Source organism: Anastrepha ludens, chromosome X, assembly GCF_028408465.1.
Source record: "Anastrepha ludens isolate Willacy chromosome X, idAnaLude1.1, whole genome shotgun sequence".
In the NCBI taxonomy this organism is placed as follows: domain Eukaryota; kingdom Metazoa; phylum Arthropoda; class Insecta; order Diptera; family Tephritidae; genus Anastrepha; species Anastrepha ludens.
In genome coordinates, this window is record NC_071503.1 from 59,793,464 (window position 1) to 59,814,755 (window position 21,292).

At 38.1% G+C, this 21,292-nt stretch overlaps 1 protein-coding gene across 1 annotated transcript; it reads left to right on the top strand.

Moving 5' to 3' along the window:
* Nucleotides 1-1,948: 1,948 nt before the first annotated feature.
* On the top strand, nucleotides 1,949-4,089 carry LOC128870110 (uncharacterized). Its single transcript, XM_054112714.1, has 2 exons — nucleotides 1,949-2,834; nucleotides 2,879-4,089. Exons 1-2 carry the CDS (start codon nucleotides 1,949-1,951, stop codon nucleotides 4,087-4,089), a joined length of 2,097 nt encoding a protein of 698 aa, XP_053968689.1.
* The last annotated feature ends 17,203 nt before the right edge of the window (nucleotides 4,090-21,292 follow it).

Genomic DNA, 21,292 nt, shown 5'->3' on the forward strand with positions numbered 1-21,292 from the left:
ATGTTAATTCCTTAATCACAAAACCTCGAAGGTATGATTTTGATAAGTTCTTAATAAAGCATATACCAGACATCGTTCTATTGAACGAAACTAAACTAAACAATAGGCACCAACTTTGGTTCAGTAACTACATATGTTCTAATACGCAACGATAGAGCTAACTAATTCAAAACAAGGAGGCGGAACAGGTATACTCTTTCGAGACATCATCGAATACATAAACGTTACGAGTACAAGAATCGCAAAAATGTGAAAAAATCATTATACGACGCAGCTGCTTACTACCCAAGTGGTAATAACAATGATCATTTCGAGATGGGTTTTATTATTTTATTTCAAAGCTTAAAGCTAGAAAATCCCCACAATCTCTTCCTAATCGCGGACCACCTAAAGAGTAAACATGGTAACTGGGGGAATGCAACTAGCAACCAAAAAGGTAAAATTCTTCATAAATGGGTTAAGGACAACCAAATTAAATAGCGCTGTGAACTTGACGCTTCAGTAACAGCATCTTTCCCCAGAAAGAACTCTTTTCTTGACGAATGTCAAGTAAGAAAGTAAATAATACTACGAACTGCATAAATGCTCTCGATTATGACAGTGATCACAGTGCAACAAAAATGGAAATCTCAAGATATTCAAGCCCAAATCCTTTTCAGATTATTGGAGAACAAATTGGGATGAATTCAAACGCAAAATCATACAGATATTGTCATATGAGTCTCCGGTACCCAAAGAAAGAAATCTAGAAAATACAGAAATAGACATTCATTTAAACGCACTACATTATATACTTTAGATACTATTGAAGAAAATGTTCCTAAATTTCCGAAAATTGACACATATAGAATATACCATAATTCTACCATCACAAAATTGCATAAAGAAAAAAGTAATATTATCTCTGTAATAAAAAAACACATTATAAGGTAAATAATACTCCAGGACGAAATTCTATCACAGCTTAAAGGTAGGCTTAAATTAACTAAGATTTTACTAAATGAAAATATTAACATATTATCGAATGGCTACTATAAAATAAAGCTGATTGCAATGGACCCTCAACACTCATTGGATATGTTTAAAAAAAACTTCAGTGTATATACTGCCCTCGAATTTAATAAAATTAAAAAAAAAACTATTAACCCTAAGCATATGGGGCGTTCCATGAAAGTAGTACCAGTTGGTCCTTCAATTTTCTTTATACTTTGGAATTTTGTTGTGTTTGTGACTCTTTGGAAGCATGCCAAAGGTGTTGAGTCCGTCTATGCATTTAATTTAAGTTTTAATTTTATAATATTACTTAAGGGTTAATGTCAGCAATGTAAACACTTAATCGCTTTTGTTATATTCTATTTGCTGCTATATCCTTTTCTTACACGTATGTACATGCGTAGGTACATATTACGGTTTAATTAGGTCTTTGAACTTAGATTTTATTTACTGCTTTTGTTATTCATCCCGCAATTACCGCATATTTTACCGCTTATGTTTTTACCGCATAACTTACCGCTTTAGAGAATGCATATAAATGCAACCGCGCTAATTGTTAAAATATAATATAAGAATCTATTGAAACGAAACGGTTGTGTTTTTCTTTAAGCAATCCGCGTCAACATTTTTTGGTCCTTCGAGCCGGATAAATCAAGCCCGCGAACATTTAAAGTTTAGCCAATAGATTTTGGCTAAGGTGCATACAAGTACTACATATCGCAATTAATTAGCATTTTTCGGGTTCTTCTACCAATCGGTTTCGGCTAATTAAATGAAGGTGTATTATCGCGATTAATTAGTGTTAAATAATAGGTAACCAGTGAACAAGGTAAAAAAATATAAGTAACCAGTGAACAAGTTAAAAAAAAGAAAAAAAAAGGGGGAGTTCTAGTGCGTTGATTTGTGCGTGATAGCAGTGCGAATATCGTCCTTCAAATCTACAAGGACAAGAAAAATGTCGAGCTCGGTAAAACCACGCGACTCTGCACTTAACGCCATTAAGCGGTATATGGCTAAGAGTACGGACGATGCTTTCACGATGGATGCAGAAAGCATAAAAAGTTATATGCAACTGCTCAGTGAACAGTGGACTCGCTTTAATAACGCTCAAGACGCGGTCGAAATTTCGTGTGGAAGTGACAATATAGACATTGAAGAAAGTGTGCGAATTCAAGCTGAGACGTGGTACTCTACGGCTTTAGCAAATTTCAATCGCGTACAGAAGTGTCGTGCCGAAGCGCAACCCGCGTCCCTGACAACGCCTGTGTCTGCAGCAATACGGCTGCCAAAGATGGAGCTGCCAAAATTCTCTGGGGACTCCACGGAGTGGATCGGTTTTTTTGACGCATTTTCTACCTTGTTCGACTGTAATGCCGCATTGTCAAATGGTCAAAAACTTCACTATCTTCGTAGTTGTTTAAGGGGTGACGCGTTAAAAATCATAAGTGGGTTTAAGATATGTGATGTTAACTATGAAGAAGCTTGGGACCTACTAAAATCGCGGTATAAGGTCATGCGCGTTATAGTTGAAGGATATTTTAGAGCTATGGCCAACGGAAAGAGGGCAGCTAGTGATACCGCCGACGCAATTAAGGGAGTGATCGACGCCTTCCAGCAACACATACGCGAGCTTAAGGCTTTGGGACGCCCAGTGGAATTTTGGGACGATTGGCTAGTGTACGAAATAGTAAATAAATTAGACTTCGAGACACGAAAGCAATGGGAGCTATCACTCGTCACTGATGTGCCTCCGTCATTCGAACAGCTGTCCACGTTTTTTGAAGTTAGTTGTCGTTCTCTATCAATGCTATCATCGTCAACGGTATTAGTGCCAGCTAAGGGTAAAACCGCGTCGGTGTGTAAGTCTACGAATGTGTTCACGCAGTGCAAGATCAGAACAGCACGGGCTGTACATTTTGTAACGGGCCACACAAAATATACAGTTGTGAAAAATTTCGGGACCTTGACGCAAACGGTAAATCGAAATTTGTGAGAGAATCGCGCGTGTGTATGAACTGCTTGAGTTCAGGCCATTATAAGGCAAAGTGTAACAGCACATCTGCATGCAGGATTTGCCATCAAGGCCATCACACGCTGTTGCATAATACTGCCGCTACAACTAACGCTACAACCGTTGCTCATTTCGTCAACAGCGCCTCTCTTAGGCCTTTCTCCCCCGCCGCAGACGTCATGCATCAAACGAACGCAACCGTTTCATCCGCTAACGGTCCTTCCACAGACACCGCTGCTGCGTGTACGTCTTCCTATTTGAATGCCAATCCCAACCAGCCTCATCCAAGAGAAAGAACTGTGCTGTTGGCGACCGCCTTAGTCAAGGTACGCGGTTGCTCTGGTCATTGGCAACCCGCTCGCTTGCTGTTTGATTCTGGTTCGCATGCTTCCTTCGTAACCGAGTCATGTGTACAACGCTTGGGATTACCGCGAAGAGGGTCCGCAATATTGATTTCTGGAATTGGTTCCCCCCAAGGGATACGCTCCAGAGGTGAAGTATTACTTTCATTATCATCTCATTTTTCAGCCCGATGCATTACTGCATTGATTCTGCCTAAAATCACAAGTGATTTGCCAACACAGCCCTTGAAGGTGTCGGCGTGGCCGCACATACAAGATCTGCTTTTAGCCGATCAGCACTTCATGAAACCCGGGCGTATCGATATCTTGGCCGGAATGGACGTCATGGGACAGCTCCTCTGCTCGGAGATTCGTAAGGGGCCACCTGGTACGCCCATGGCTCAACGAACGGTTTTCGGTTGGAGGTTATTTGGAAATGTCGACGGATCCGAATCCACTTCGCTCGGCTTACAGTCTCTGCATTGTGAAGTTCATTTAGATCGAGCACTCACTAGACTTTGGGAGTTAGAAGAAGCACCGAAAAAGGCCCACCTCACCTACGAAGAACGCTATTGTGAAGAGCTTTTCGAAAAAACGCACAGAAGGTCACCTGACGGTCGATTTATAGTAGAGCTGCCGCTGAAATCTGACGTACCCTTGGGAACATCACGAAGTTATGCTGTTCGAAGTCTACTAAGCATCGAAAAAAGACTTGCGCGAGATGACGACCCTCGCCAACGCTGAAATGAATTCATGCAAGAACTCATCGACATGAAGCACATGGAACTTGCACCACCGCCAACGGATCAAACGTTCTATATGCCGCATCACCCCGTTGTAAAAGAGTCAGGCGTCACGACTAAATTGAAAGGCGTGTTCAATGCGTCCGCCAAAACCACCACCGGAAATCCGTTGAACGATGCATTATTTGTTGGTTCCCAATTGCAACCTGATTTATATTCAATTTTAACACGTTTCAGAACACATCGCTACGCAGTAACCGCGGACATCGCGTAAATGTACCGCCAAATATGCATATCCACGAAAAACCTCGATCTACAACGCATTGTCTGGCGTCGTGACCCGACGTTACCCATAAAGGATTATCGCATGTTGCGCGTTACTTATGGTGTTGCCGCTGCGTCCTACTTAGCCGTTAAATCGCTGCAACAAACCGAAAAATATTCGTCACACATTTGTGAGAAGGCTGCTGCCGTCATCCATAACGACTTTTACATGGATGATCTCCTCACTGGTGCGTTTTCTAAAGAAGAGCTGCTATGCTTACAACGAAACGTCTCCGAAATACTGAAGGAAGGGGGCTTCGAACTTCGAAAATGGGCGTCTAATTGTGCGGAACTTTCTGAAAATGAGTAAAGATGTCCATGCCTTGGGCCTGATATGGAATACAGAGGAGGACTACTTCACGTTCTCAGTTAATCTGAATCAACCACCCACTATTTTAACGAAGAGAACATTCTTGTCTGATGCTAGCACGTTTTTCTACCCATTGGGTCTGCTCGCTCCAGCGACCATAAGATCAAAGATGTGGTTTCAGGAGATCTGGCGTATGAGTGTCGGTTGGAATGACGTTATTCCAGACTGCACCGCAGCACAGTGGCGACAACATCGCTCGAAATTGCTACTGCTATCAAGTTTAAAGATAAGTCGCTGGTTTGGCTCAGGAGCAGGTGAGTCGTTCACTGAGCTACATATTTTCGCTGACGCTTCCGAACGCGCTTACGCTGCCGTAATGTACGCGCGCACATTACACAACGACGGCAGTATTACTGTTGTGCTGATCTCGTCGAAGACTAAGGTGGCACCACTTAAAACAACAACCCTGCCACGCTTAGAATTGTGCGCTGCACATCTTGCTGCTAAAGTGGCGCGAAGCGTGTTACATAGCTGGGGTGATCTCCGCTATCCGATCTATGCTAAGACTGACTCAACTATTACATTGGCATGGCTTCAGGCGCATCCTAGTAAGTGGATAACTTTCGCTGCCAATCGCGTTGCTGACATCCAAGAAGTCTTACCGCCTGAATGTTGGAAACATATCCGCTCTGAACTAAACCCAGCAGATTGCGCTTCTAGAGGTGTAGCTCCATCTGAACTACTGCATCAAAAACTATGGTGGTCTGGTCCTGAACTCTTAAAAGGTCCTGACCATTTCTGGAAGCTATCACCTTCGCAACACACAACTCAGTTGGGCGTTTGTAGCAAGGTCGTCGCCCATGCTACGAGCTCAGATGACCACTGGTCGGTATTGATGAGATATTCATCGTATTCCAAGCTGCGCCGCATCATTGCTTACGTGTTAAGGTTTTTCGTCAACGCTCGTGTTAAGACACGAATCAACGCTGCTAAACGGGTCGGTCCTCCCTGCTGTCAAGAGATATCCGAAGCTGAACTGTGCTTGATAAGGTATACACAATTACTGTATTTTTCTAATGAAATTTCTCTTTGTAACAGAAGAAGGCCGATTCCGCTTCGGAGTAGTATTTTGACATTGCAGCCATATCTCGATGGGGAAAACGTCTTGCGAGTAGGAGGTAGGATCAAGAACGCTGAAGTAGCTGCTGACGTAAGACATCCGGTTGTCCTGCCAAAAAACTGCCCACTTGCGAAACTGATCATTCGCGATATTCACGAACTCACATTACACGCTGAACCCCGCATCATGCAAACCATCCTGCAACGTCGATATTGGGTTATTGGCGCCCGCAGCCTAATTCGTAGCACATATCGCAAATGCGTAAAGTGCACCTGTCTCAACCGCAATCTCGCCGCACAATCAATGGGGGATTTACCTGCGATCCGAACCACCTACGCACGCTGTTTCATCCACACTGCTGTCGATTTTGCTGGACCATACTCTTACAAGTTCACTCATGGGAGAGGAGCGAAGGCCACCAAGGGTTATATTTGCGCTTTTATTTGCATGTGCATGGGAGCGATGCATTTATAGTATAAAATATATATAAAATAATATAATATAAAATAAAAGACCCAATAAGAAACGGAAAGCTGAAGGATCTCCTGTATATCTAGTATCCGATAAGCACACTGTAAACGATCCCCCCGTGTTTGAAATCTCCGCCGCGAAAAATGGCAACCAAAAATATGAACCTCGTCCTCCGCCTATCATGGTATCAAATATCACTAACTATCAAAAACTAAGCATCGCAATAGAAAATTTGATTAAAAACCCATTCACTCTAAAATTATTAAACAATGATATATACAAAATAAATGTTACACACAGTGACGTTTATAGGTCAGTAACTAAAATGCTAACAGAATCAGAAATATCCTGGTTTTCGTACCAAAATAAGCAAACGCGACCAATTAAAGTGATGATAAAAAACCTGCATCACACTTGCGAACCTGAAGCAATTATAGCTGACCTAAATGATCAAGGCTTTAACGTTTTAAATGCTGTGAACAAGCTAAAATGGAAAAGTAAAGAACCTTTAAATATGTTTATGGTTACTTTTGATCCCAGTGAAGATATCAACAAGATTTACAAAATAAACCATGTCCTCCACTCAATCGTTGTTATTGAACCTGTCAAAGCATCAAATCTGATTCCCCAATGCAAAAGTTGTCAAGCATTTGGTCATACCAAGAACTACTGTAACAAAACTCCAAGATGTGTAAAGTGCAGTGGAAAACATAGTACATTTGAATGTAAAAAACCGTCAGACCAAAACCCAAAGTGTTGCAACTGCGGGGAAAACCATCCCGCTAATTACAGGGGATGTATAGTCGCGAAAGAATTGCAAAAAATCCGTGATAAGAACAGGAATAAACAACAAATGCCAAATCATAGTAATAAAGTTATCGATACTATAAATAAAGTTACTAAAATAAATGCTGTGAAAACAAAAAAACCATCTTTTGCTGAAATTCTCAAAGAAGATAAGAAGATTGCGATATCAAACAAAATAACAAACAATGACCAGATTCTTGCCCAAATACTTCTCAAATTGAATAATCAAGAAGATTTCAACAAAAGCCTCCATAAACGGTTAAATGATCTTGAAAAACAAATACTGTCCAAAGGTAACAAACACAATGACTGATATGCTGAGAATTATGGCATGGAATGCGAACGGCTTAAAAAATCACAAAAATGAATTACAAATTTTATTAGAATTAGAACATATTGACGTCTGTCTTATTTCTGAAACGCACTTTACCAAACAATCGCACATTGAATTCAAGCATTATAATATCTACCACACTACACACCCAAGCAACTGTCCAAGGGGTGGTAGTGCCGTAATTATTAAGAAAAATATTGAGCAGTACGAAGATTTCAATTTAAGTACAGAAATATTCCAAGCCACAACTGTAACAATCCAAACAAAAAACCAACCACTTTCAATCACTGCCATATATTGTCCACCAAGATACAATCTATCTTCAGAAGAATACAAGAAACTCATCAACATGCACAAATTTAAGTTCGTAATTGGTGGAGATTTTAACGCAAAAAATGTTTATTGGGGATCACGTTTAACCACAGTGAAAGGACGTGAGTTGTACAAAGCAGCGCGAGAAACTGGATGTGACTTCATTTCTACGGCGAAACCAACATATTGGCCAACTGATGTCAATAAAACTCCGGACCTGGTCGACTTTTTCATTGTAAAAAAACTGTCAACGAATTTTATTCAAATAGCCGAAGGTTCTGATCTCAATTCTGATCATTCACCAATATTCTTAACTATCAGTGAAACAATAATCGAGAAAGAAAGTAAACCGACGCTCAATAATAAAAATACTGACTGGAAATCCTTTGCAAAAATTCTTCAAAACTTTCAACAAAATGACTTCTTAGTAACCACCAAAGATCAACTAGAAGAAGAAGTTCAAAGGTTTGTCCAAGAAATCCAGAAAGCTGCCTGGATGAGTACACCCAATTTCAAAAGGGTAACAAATGGAGCTAACTACCCCAAAGAAATTAAGCAGCTCATCACAAACAAAAGAAAATTACGGCGAAAATGGCCACATACTCGTTCCCCTAGTGACAAAACCAAGCTCAACAAAGCATCACAAGAATTAAATAATGAAATAAATTGTATTAAAAATGAATCAATAAATCAATACCTTTCAAGCTTGAGATCTGATAAAAAAGGTGACTACTCACTTTGGAAGTGTACTAAATATTTGAAAAGACCAAATTGTCATGTTCCTCCAATCAAAAGAGATAATAATACATGGGCAAAAAGTGACAAAGACAAGGCAGTAGCTTTTGCAAAACACTTAACAGAAACTTTCCAACCCAACGAAAATCAATCTGACAATTTGTATACTCATACTGTAGATGAAAACACTCCTATTTCATTCATTACTATAAAAGAACTCAAAAGGGAAATAAAACAACTAAAAGATAAAAAAGCGCCCGGATTCGATTTAATTACAGCTGAGGTGTTAAAAAAGTTACCCTACATAAGTTTGGTTAAATTAGTAAAGTTATTTAATCATTCAATTCAGCTTCACTATGTTCCAACCCTGTGGAAAGTTGCGGAAATGATAATGATTCCGAAACCGGGAAAAGATCTACATCTTGTTTCCTCGTACAGACCAATCTCGTTGCTGCCTCAAATTGGTAAGCTATTTGAAAAGCTCATCCTCAATCGGTTGACGCCAATTATCGACTCTAAAGATTTGTTACCTTCGCATCAATTTGGCTTTCGGTGTAAGCACTCAACCATCGATCAGGTGCATAGAATCACAGCCGAAATTGAAAACTCTTTTGAACAGAATAACGTGTGTTCAGCAGTATTCTTGGACGTCGCACAAGCTTTCGACAAGGTTTGGCATGACGGTTTAAATAACAAACTAAATACCTGCCTTCCAAGCGGTTTTTGCGCCCTCCTAAAGTCGTATCTGAGTGAACGCTACTTTCGCGTTAAACAAGGAAATGAATACTCTGACCTTGAAGAAATAAATGCTGGTGTGCCGCAAGGAAGCATTCTTGGTCCGCTCTTATACCTTTTATACACCAGAGACTTGGCGATACCCTCGAATAGCTTGATCGCCACTTTCGTTTCGCCGACGACACTGCCATCCTAGCAATTGGAAAAAGTGCTGAAGAAGCTGCAACCAAACTTCAAATTGCAACAAACGCTATTGAAGAATGGACGAAAACTTGGCGCATAAAATTGAACAATACCAAGTCAATACATGTAAACTTCACCAACAAAAAAGTGAATCATTATCCAATAATGCTGCTAGGCGCCGCAATACCACATGCAAACACTGCAAAATACCTTGGCATGACGCTTGATGCTAAGCTTCGATGGAAGGAGCATATAAAACTTAAACGGCATGAAATCCATCTGAAGGTAATACAAATTAAATGGCTAATTGGACGAAGATCAAAGCTATCCATATATAACAAAATAGCGATATATAAACAAATTATAAAACCAGTGTGGTCCTATGGCGCGCAATTATGGGGTTGCGCCAGTCAAAGTAATATAAATATACTTCAACGACTCCAGAATAAAATCCTTCGAGATATTCTCAACGCACCTTGGTTCGTTCGCAATAAGGATATTCATCGTGACCTTAATATCCCTACGGTCGCTGAAGAAATTAAAAAACAAGCAGAAGCCCACTCCCATAGGCTTCAAAGGCACGTGAACGAGGAAGCTAGCAATCTGCTCAACACCTCAGGCCTAACTCGACGACTGCATCGAATTAAACCACATGATCTGGCATGATGGCTGTTAACTTAAGGAAGGGACTATGAAAATCTCTTCACAAAATTTTATTTATGTTACCAAAATTGTACTGCTCGTTAGTTTATCTGTAACTAGTTGCAGTGCCAACAAACATTGTTATGTAATATATTTTATATTGTATCTATGTTTGTAATAAAAAAAAAAAAAAAAAAAAATTTATAGTTTGTCGGAGATCTATCAACATCGAGCTTCCTCAATGCCTTTAAAAGATTTGTAAGCCGCAGAGGTTTTTGCAAGATCATTTCTTCTGACAATGGGACGAATTTCGTCGGGGCGAGAAGGAGCTTCGAATTGCGTTTGAAAGGTGTATGGCTGATACCAAACTCCATTCGTTTTTTGCAGACTCTAACATCGAATGGCGTTTCAACCCTCCGTCCGCGCCTCATGTGGGGGGGTACTGGGAGATTGGCATAAAAAGAGTCAAACATCATCTGAAACGTGTTATGAGCGAAATTCTTCTGTCCTACGAAGAGTTCAACACGCTGCTAACAGAAGTAGAAGCCTGCGTCAACTCCCGCCCACTCTGTGACAATTCTGCAGCCGCTGGTGATGAAGAGGTACTTACGCCTGGCCACTTCATTGTCGGTGAACCGCTTAAATCTATCCCGGAGCCAGAGGGTCAAGGGCTCCGTGGAAATCTGCGTCAGCGGTGGCAAGCGATCTCTGCCATGAGACAGCATTTCTGGCGCCGTTGGAGAGACGAATATCTCGTCAGCTTGCAACGTCGTACCAAGTGGCTTCGCCCTTCACGCAACATCGAAGAGGGTGATGTAGTTACAGTCTTCAACGAGCCTACCCCTCCGACGAAGTGGACGCTGGCACGTGTTATTAAATGCCACCCTGGCGCCGATGGACGCGTGAGAGTGGTTACGCTGAAAACACCGCATGGCGAAATAGTTCGGCCCATAGTAAAGCTCTGCCCTTTACCAACGAAAGGAGACTTGTTTCACGAAGAAACTACTAATTCATCATAAATGTTATCAAGCTTTTCATATTTTTCTTTCCTATAATTTGTAACTTTCTATATTGAACTTATTGAGATTGTTGAGTCCGTCTATGCATTTAATTTAAGTTTTAAATTTGTAATATTACTTAAGGGTTAATGTCAGCAATGTAAACACTTAATCGCTTTTGTTATATTCTATTTTCTGCTATATCCTTTTCTTACACGTATGTACATGCGTAGGTACAAATTGCTGTTTAATTAGGTCTTTGAACTTAGATTTTATTTACTGCTTTTGTTATTCATCCCGCAATTACCGCATATTTTACCGCATAACTTACCGCTTTAGGGAATGCATATAAATGTAACCGCGCTAATTGTTAAAATATAATATAAGAATCTATTGAAACGAAACGGTTGTGTTTTTCTTTAAGCAATCCGCGTCAACAAAAGGGTTTTGCAATATTTCAATTATTTTGCAAGTTATTGTTTATTGAATTTTTATGCTAAATTCTTTCGATAATTTTTATCTTGAAATATATTAGTGATACAAAAAAAAGTTGTTTATAAAAATTATAGGGAAAAAGTTGAATTTTCATAATATATTTTTTAAAAAATAAAAAAAATTATTTTTAGCTAATTTGTTTAAACAATAATTTTTTATTGTTGGTTTTTTACTCGAAGTACACTGTGGAATTTTGTACAAAAAAATTTTTATCAAAGTTTGAACCCTTCTTAAAAGATATACAAATTATAGAGACGGATTTTTTTTTGTTCTCGAGAAATTCATTTTTGAACTTTACACTGCATGGCTCGGCCTAGTAGCCGCGCGCGGCAGCTCCCGCAGCATTCTTTATTCTTTACCAATACGGTATAAAGAACACAGTTTTACATCATATTTTTGTTTAATATTATTCCAACTTACTAAATTAACATTTTTTATTAATATTACTGTTAATTTTTATTAATAGAATCTTAGAAGTTTCCGAAATAAGAAAGGTCATATTGTTTGAATTTAGTTTGCCGTACGAGTAATAGTTTTTCATCGCCATAATGGGTAGTAATTTATGTAAGGTTATTGTATATAGGTTCTTTGACAACAATTATTATATAATTTAGGAAAATTGTGGAATAAGTATAATTTATGGTCCTTTTATATTCGTATCCCATTTGATTAATGGGTCCGGACCCCCCGCAGCCCACTATGAATAAGTTTTTAAAATTGTCACTCCGCACTGTGTTAATGAGCTTTTAACGATAATTACATTCTTTCTGTGTGAAGCGAGTGACTGTGTTTCAAATTCAGTTAGATTGAATTTTACTTTTGAGTGAGCAACGTCTCTTAGATTTTGTTAGTGCTCCAAGTTTAAAATTTAATTTTGCAAAGTAATCATCATGCCGAAAAAAGTTTGTTGCAATCCTTTCAAATTACCCAATCATTCTTGGATCGAAAAGAATGTTGTTAAATCGTCTGCATCACTGAAAGAAAAACATCCAGGTTTGGGGGAATATATTTGCTTATCTTGCAAGATGCTGTTATCAAAGGGAAAGGAGCCGTCGGAAAATAGTTTCGTAAGCATTGATTCTAATGATAATATTAATAATATTGCTCTTAGTGAAGTTTCTGAAGCTGCAAGTAGCCTAGGTTCTGTGTCGGGTAGATCTGACATCGAATTTGTAAAAGGTGATGTTGGAATAGAAATGATGAATTTTATTAAACTAAAAGTAAAATCTGCATCTAATTTTAAAGAAAAAATTCATTGGCTGACTGTTACACCTTTAAGTTGGAACCTAAGTACTTTAAAACGTGAATTTAATCTTAATTATAGTACAGCAAAGTATGCAAAAAAAAAAAATACAGAATCTTTACGGTTTCGGATCATATCCCCCCGCTCCAAGTACCCGCAGAACTTTTTCTTCTGAAAATATTGAAAAAATAATAAATTTTTATACTTCCGATGAAATAAGCCGTGTCATGCCAGGGCAAAAGGATTGCCTTTCAGTTCAACAAGAAGACGGGAAAAAAATGAAGTTAAAAAAACGTCTTATTTTATGGAATTTGAAAGAAGCATATGTAGCATTTAAATCTTTATATCCAGAAATAAAAGTCGGTTTTAGTAAATTTGCTTCCTTGCGACCAAAGCAATGTGTACTTGCTGATAGTAATGGAACACACACAGTTTGTGTGTGTAAAATACATCAGAATTTTAAATTAATGTTAAACGGTTTAAAAAGTATTTTTGAAGATATATCTGTAACTACTTATGAAGAAATAATAGAATGCATGATTTGTAGTAAGCCTAAAAATGAATGTTATATGAAATAATGTGATCTTTGCCCTGGCTTTCATGAAATTGCTACTGAAATAGAAGAAGCTCTCAAAAAGAGAAATATTATTAATATAACTTATCAACTGTGGACTAACACCGATCGTTCTTCTCTAGAAACAATTACGGAGGAGGCGAAAATATTCCTCAAAAAAAAATGAGCAAAGAAGCTGATATCCTTTTACGGCATAATTTTGTAGCTAAAGAACAAAGTAACTTTTTAAAAAATCTAAAAACAAATTTGAAAGAAGGGGAATTAATTGTAATTAGGGATTTTTCTGAAAATTTTACATTTTTAATACAAAATGCAATACAGAGTCATCATTGGAATAACAGCCAAATAACTATTCATCCTTTTGTGATTTATCGACCTGAGCGAGATCATAATAATAGTTTGAAATTTGAAAGTTTTGTTTTAATTTCAGAAAGTACTGAGCATAGTACGGAAGCCGTTTATCTTTTTCAATCAAGATTAATTTCTTTTATTAAAGAGAATTATGGATCAGTCAAAATAAAAAAAATTTATTATTTCTCCGATGGTGCAGCATCACAGTATAAAAACAGAAAAAATTTTATCAATTTAGTCTATCATTTTCAAGATTTTAATATAGAAGCAGAATGGCACTTTTTTACAACGTCTCATGGAAAAAATGCTTGTGATGGAATTGGTGGTACAATAAAAAGGTACGTTAGGCGAGAAAGTCTACGAAGACCTGATACTGTACCAATAGCAACTCCTGGAGCATTTTTTAACATAGTTAAAAACAAATTTGATTCAATTACATTTGACTTTTGTTCCAATGAAGCTCTTGAAGATATAAAAAAGTTCTTAAGTAAACGATTTTTAACATGCAAAACAATCAGTGGCACACGTGGTTTTCATTCTTTTATTCCAGTTGAAAATGAAAAAATTAAATGTATTGTAAAAAAATTTCTAACTTCAATGATAGTTTATCTTCCGTATTTAATATTTCATAATAATTCTTATCAATTCTAAAATTCTAAATAGAACACAAAAAATTTGTTTGATTATATTGAAAAAATGTTTACAACTTATGTTATGTATTATTCTATTTTATAATATAGGGAAAGGGAATGGTGGATTAGGCCTACTGGGGATACCACCTTTTTTTTACATTTTTTTTTAAAACGCACTTGACGTACTGTACCTCCAGGGTGGTGTGGAAAACGGTATTTATTTAATAAAAAATGTTAATTTAGTAAGTTGGAATAATATTAAAAAAAAATATGATGTAAAACTGTGTTCTTTATACTGTATTGGTAAAGAATAAAGCATGCTGCGGGAGCTGCCGCGCGCGGCTACTAGGCCGAGCCATGCAGTGTAAAATTCAAAAATTAATTTCTCGAGAACAAAAAAAATCCCATCTCTATAATTTGTAGTGTATTTTAAGAAGGGTTCAAACTTTGATAAAAATTTTTTTTTATAAAATTCCACAGTGTACTTCGAGTAAAAAACCAACAATAAAAAATTATTGTTTAAACAAATTAGTTAAAAATTATTTTTTTTATTTTTTAAAAAATATATTATGAAAATTCAACTTTTTCCCTATAATTTTTATAAACAACTTTTTTTTGTATCACTAATATATTTCAAGATAAAAATTATCGAAAAAAATTTAGCATAAAAATTCAATAAACAATAACTTGCAAAATAATTGAAATTTTGCAAAACCCTTTGGCATGCTTCCAAAGAGTCACAAACACAACAAAATTCCAAAGTATAAAGAAAATGACCAACTGGTACTACTTTCATGGAACGCCCCATATACTTAAAGAGGCTAATATAGACGAAACTAAAGTCGCAAATACATCCGACTATCTTATAGTAAGAGAACAAGACCTCACACCCAACTCCATAGGTTCGTATATGCAATCAGTTCACTCCGCAAAGCAGAACTATCCTGATAATTATACTCACAACATAGTACTAAAGAGTTTCAATCAGTTTTTAGAAATTAAAAACAAATTTGATACCTTGTAATACACAAAAACTACATTTAACGAAAATAAGAAATCAAATATACTTCGCCGTCTATAATTACTTCGCCACTAGGTTTAGACGTGGAAGATAGTTAAAGACTTACTTGTCTTTGCAAAATATACAATATAAAAATTTATTTTTATGAATTTAATTTTAGTGTAGTTCTTAACACTATGTTAATACTGGACTGACTGCCAATATATTTGGCAGTCGTATTTATATTTATATATACCTCATCTTACTGTTTTAGGTACACGACTTGTTTATTAGTTTCTTTGTTTGCTGTTTAAGAAAAACATGTTTATCTCTTGGGTAAGAGTGGGGTTAAGGTAGTAGCATACGCCGATGACTTGATCCCGATGATATAGGGACCGTTTCCCTCAGTCATGACTGAGATTTTGGAAAGGTCACTGGCTAAACTCAGTCGCTGGGCTACCACTTGTGGCCTCCGTGTCACCTCTGACAAAACGGAGCTGGTGCTATTTACCAGAAAATATAAACCTCCACCTTTTCGTCTTCCCAAATTAAACAACCACGTTCTCCTGGGAGGGTGCAAAGGACTGCACTCATTGGCATCACCATAGCATGTAAAACTTGCCCCAGTGCTGCCCTGAATGTCCTTTTGCACTTACTTCCCATCGACTTTTCCGTCATTTCGATCGCAGCTCAAAATGCAATCATGTTAAAGGAGGTTGCCCTCTGGAGACAAACTCTCAAAGGACATGGTAGCATTTTCGGGCAGTTAATGTCGTATTTCTCCGAACTTCTAACAGATCTCTCTATCCGCAAACTAGATTTGAGGGTCGTGCTAGAGCAATCTTTCCAAATAGGCAGGATTGGATAGAGGGGAAATCTGCACCGAAGCTTGCACCTCTGTCTTTATTGACGGTTCCAAGATGGAATCGGGAGTCGGAGCAGGGGTTTTCTGTAAATCAGCCAATTTATTTATCTCCTTTAAACTGCCGAGCAGAAGTCTTTGCGATCTTGCAGGCATGCAAAATGCTTAAGGAACGCGGGAGCGAGGGAGATATTAATATTTTCTCCGATAGTCAAGCCGCGATTGAGGCTCTGACGACGCCATGGTGCAGAACGAAATTAGTAAACTCCTGTAAAGAAGAGACCAAATCTCTTGGGTGTGCAGGTAGGATTTCTCTGATCTGGGTTCCAGGACATAGGAACATATAGGGAAATGAAATTGATGATGAGCTTGCCAGGAAGGGGACTGATTTGGCCCCAGAGACCTCCTACCCAGTCATCGGGATCCCCTTGATAGTTGTTAAAGGGGAACTGCACATTTTATTTTGCAGAAAAGATTGAGCTCCATTTCTTCATGTGCTATTTCGAAAATCCTTTGGCCCCAATATCTTGGAGGTCTCATAATGGTATCACCACGGTGCGCTAGTGCTACTTTAGGAGTGCCAAGTGCACTTCAACCATTTCACCTACCTATCAACCTTAATAATACGTTGAATAACACTTATTTTCCTCAAAAATGGGAAAAAGACAAAAACTTCGTTATACCCGAAAGAGACAAAGATCATACTGTATGATAACTTACGCCCCATAAGCCTTCTCCATAATGTCAACAAGGTATATGAAACTCTTATAAATAATAATATAAACAAATTTTGTGTAGAAAATAAACTTGTAAGCGAAAAACAGTTTGGTAATAAATACCAACATTCTACCACTCAAGCAATTCACTGTCTCGTCTCATACATAAACTGAACTGGCATAAAAACGCACAGGTGTATGTTTGATTGATTTAGAAGCTGCCTTTTACGGACTTTGGATAAAAAGTCTAATATTTAAACTATCATATTTAAATGCAAATTCCCTCTGTGTCTGTTGATGTTGACTTACAATATGATCTGCAATAAAGAATTTATAGTCTCTAATGGTAAAGCTGAAAGCTCTCGAAACTTCATAATGGAAAACGGTTTACAGTAAGGAACAGTCAACTCACCAATATTTTTTAATATATTATATTTATTCTGGACCTTATAGATAATTTCGAAAGTATCATCTCATATGCTGCCGATCTCGTCATCTATCACGCAGACCATAAACTCAAATCTCCAACAAATGTTCTATCAGGTCGAAAAATATACAAAAAATTGGCACATAAAATATATAATCGTGATATACGAAAAAGTTTGGGATAAAATCAAACATAAATGAGTCAAGTATTTCGGTGCGGAGCATAGTGAAATATTTAGGAATAAACCCGGACAAGTTTTTATACTTCAATCATCATGTAAATCAACAAAGTGATTACACAAAATACTATTCTAACAGTCACCTCTATAAAATATCTAAAGTTCACCGAATATATAATTAAATGATTAATCTCATAATGAAGCACATACAAAGATGCGTACAGATGAGCTCAACTTGGGACATTGTATGTATATTAAATTTTTGTTTAAATTTATTAATCTTGTTCGTTTGTTATCTATAATATCTATATTAGATATGTTTCTGTACGGAATTTTTACAAATAAACATAATTAAAACAACACAAAAACGTTTAAATGGTTGCCATCTGCAACAATGACGGGAAAGAAACTCAAACATCCGTATCTCAATCATTTTAAGATAACTGGTGCGTATGATTGGCTTACAAACCAGCCACATACATTCATATATAATTGATGATATTTTGATACAGTTTGAACCCGAATCGATTTCGAAAGGATGATGGAAAATGTTATAGAAAAATCTGACTTTACCAAATTGCATCTTAAAGCCAAACGGTGAGTAAAGCTCTTAATGCAACCAAATGCTGGACATATGTACTAATGAATGTCTATTTTCCCGGGCACTTAGAGGACTTGGAGTATCTCTAACAAGTCATAAAAAGTTTAATGGGGCAATTAAGTCTTCGTGACCGTACAAATCTCGAGAATTAGATAGTATCCTTCCCGCTGTATTACAAGCGGTCTTTGACCTTCTAAGCCGCCTTTATACGAATATCTACAAGGCTAGTCTGAACCTTTGCCATATAACGAGTGGTCTTCATGCCTAGCATGTGAAACCAAAGGATTTAAGCCAATACGCTTCAACATTTAATTACCTAGCATCATCTAGATTATTTTCCATTGACGCTGTTAGAGTGTGGAACTCATTACCCGACACTGTGAGGGCTGGACAGATTTAACTACAGGGCACAAATGTATGATTACTTTAAAAGTGTTTGATTGCATTGAATTAGGGCATTACATGCTTCTCTGTATTCTCTAATAACTACGTAAATCTAACGGGGACTGGACTGATAGTTGTGAAGAATCGCTACAAGATCTAGTCAGTACGCATTTTCCAGGATGCATAGACTACTTAGGTCAGGAGCCTGTAAGAAATAACGTAGTAAACATCCCGAAAGTCATTATTAAAACGCAAAACATAGAGTGGGCAATTAGCACTTTTGACCCATTTACATCACCGGGCTTAGACGGAATTTTTCTAGCCAGGTTCCAAAGGATGGGCAATCTGTTGGTACCATGGCTAAAAGCGATATGCACAGGATACCTGAGGTTTAACTATGTGCCAGTACTATGGAGAGCAGCAAGGGTGGTGTTTATACCGAAAGCAGGTAAAAGCAACCCCATACTCTCGAAGGAATGTAAGCCAATCAGTTTGACCTCATTCGTACTGAAAACACTTGAGAAAATCCTCGATACCCACATTAGAGAAAATAGGATGTCAGACTTTATGCTAAGGCGCAACACGCATATACTAAAGGCAGATCCACAGAGACTGCGTTACACTCACTAGTGTTACTTATAGAGAAAGCTCTAGAGCTACAAGGTGGCGTTCTATCGTCACTTCTCTGGTTACTAGCTGCGAGCTATCAACGAAATTTGAAGGCACGGCATCTAAATTAATAGCATATTCAGACGACATAGCCGTAGTATTAACAGGCAAATATCTAGATACCGTGAGCGACATAATGAATAATACACTCACAACAGTGCATCAATGACACGATACTTTTCACTAGAAGGTACAAGATCCTGAATTGGCACACCCCGGAGGTAAACGGCGTAGAACTGACTCTTAACGGCCTCGCAAAGTACCTTGGAGTAATTTGGGGTAGCAAACTATCACGAAAGCACAATATACATATACCTATAACGCACTATATGGATGTAAAAGAATGCTGGAGTTACATGGGATCTATCTCCTTCAATAATGTATTGGTGCTACTCAGCTGTAGTAAAGCCAATATTACTCTAGTGTGGTGAACTGCTTTGAGAATAACAATATAATAACAATAATATAAAACACCTATGGAAAGTATTCAACGTTTTGGTGCACTCTGCACGACAGGGCCAAATAAAACTACTCCTACGGCAGCACTTGAAAGAATACTAAACCTACCACCAATTGACATTGCGGCAGAAGGTCTAGCAGCTACGATATGTTTGCCGCAAGACCTAACGCAACGGGTGAATTTACCTGTAAAATAATCGGACATAGCTCAATAGGTATGAGTTATCGGACCAATACGGACTATATGACTTCGAAATAGAATTGGGTGAAGAGATTCCGAACAACAATAGAAGAAGAGGGGTGGAAAGAGATGTGAAACCTAGCCCCAATACGCTAAATATATTTACTGACGGCTCGAAAATGATGAACGGAGTAGGTGAAGGAATTAATTGCGCAGAGCGGCCAAATAAGCTCCCTGACCATTGCAGTAATTTTCAAGCACAAGTCTTTGGGGTAGGAAAGGCTGTAGAAAAAGCATTAGCAAGGACATAGAGCAATTCCAACATAAATATATACGTTGACAGTCAAGCGGCAACAAAGGCAATAAACTCATATGAAATTTCATTTAAAAACTTTCTTAGGACCAGGAAAGCCTCCAAGGAGGCATCAGCAAATGCCATGCTGGAGAATAACTACTCCCCTGATTCGAAGAGGATGGCAGGGGTCAAAGATTTCTGTGAAGAGTCCGAAAAGGTAGACTCCAATGAGGATAAGGGCAATATTACGATGGTGGATATGGAGACTGCACAGTCTGATGGGCATTATATGTTTGCAGATTAATCTCCATCATTCTAAATCGGGCTTTGATGGTTTATTGATCCGCGGAGATGATGTTATTCTCATCCAAAAGCCTTGTGTTCGTGCCAATAGGGTTCGCGGACTGAGTACGCCTCGGATATAAGCTGTTGGTGTCTATTTCTGACGGTATTCCTAGAGCCTGTGTTTTACCAAAAGCTACTCAAAAAGCTAAACTAATAATCTGAAAGTTGGGCTGATTGTGGGGTGCGATGCTAACGTTCACCACTCCCTGTAGGGAAGTACTGATATGAACAAAAGGGATGAATTACTTGCAGAATTTATCCTAGGCACTAGGTAGCTCATTTATATAGAGGTGAGGAATGACTTTTATCGCTAAAGAAAGGAACGAGATTTTAGATATCACATTGGCCTCAGATGTTATTTTCACCTTCATATGTATGTTGCTGGAGTGTTAGTATGGAGACCTGGTTCTCAGATGGTGGGTATATTGAGATTAATCTTTTAGACTCCCCACCTGTTCCGATATTTCGCAGGAATATGAGGAAGGCTAATTAGGTATTGTACAGAATTACCTTTGAAATCACTTGACTAGACGCCTATGCAAAGCCCTACCCTCAACCAGGCCTTTGAAAAACTCACAAGTAGCTACGACAAGGCGCTTGGTGCGGCCTGCCACTTAATCAAAAGCAGAGGTAAACCAGAATCACCTTGGTGGTCGCAAGAACTAAACACGTTTAGTAAAGACTGTACCAGATTGTTCCACCGGTCTAAAGCCACTCGCCTGGTAGACGATTGAGAACGGAATTAAGATAGCCTCAGAAGCTATAAAAGGGCTCTTAAAAGAGGTAAGCGTAATTCGTGGCGAAATTTTTGTAGCTCAGTT

Excerpts from the sequence above, each read along its gene's own strand:
- LOC128870110 (XM_054112714.1), top strand. The coding sequence starts at position 1,949 with ATGTCGAGCTCGGTAAAACCACGCGACTCTGCACTTAACGCCATTAAG. Across the intron at positions 2,835-2,878 it reads GGTATTAGTGCCAGCTAAGG|TGCAAGATCAGAACAGCACG; the intron begins GTAAAACCGCGT and ends GTGTTCACGCAG.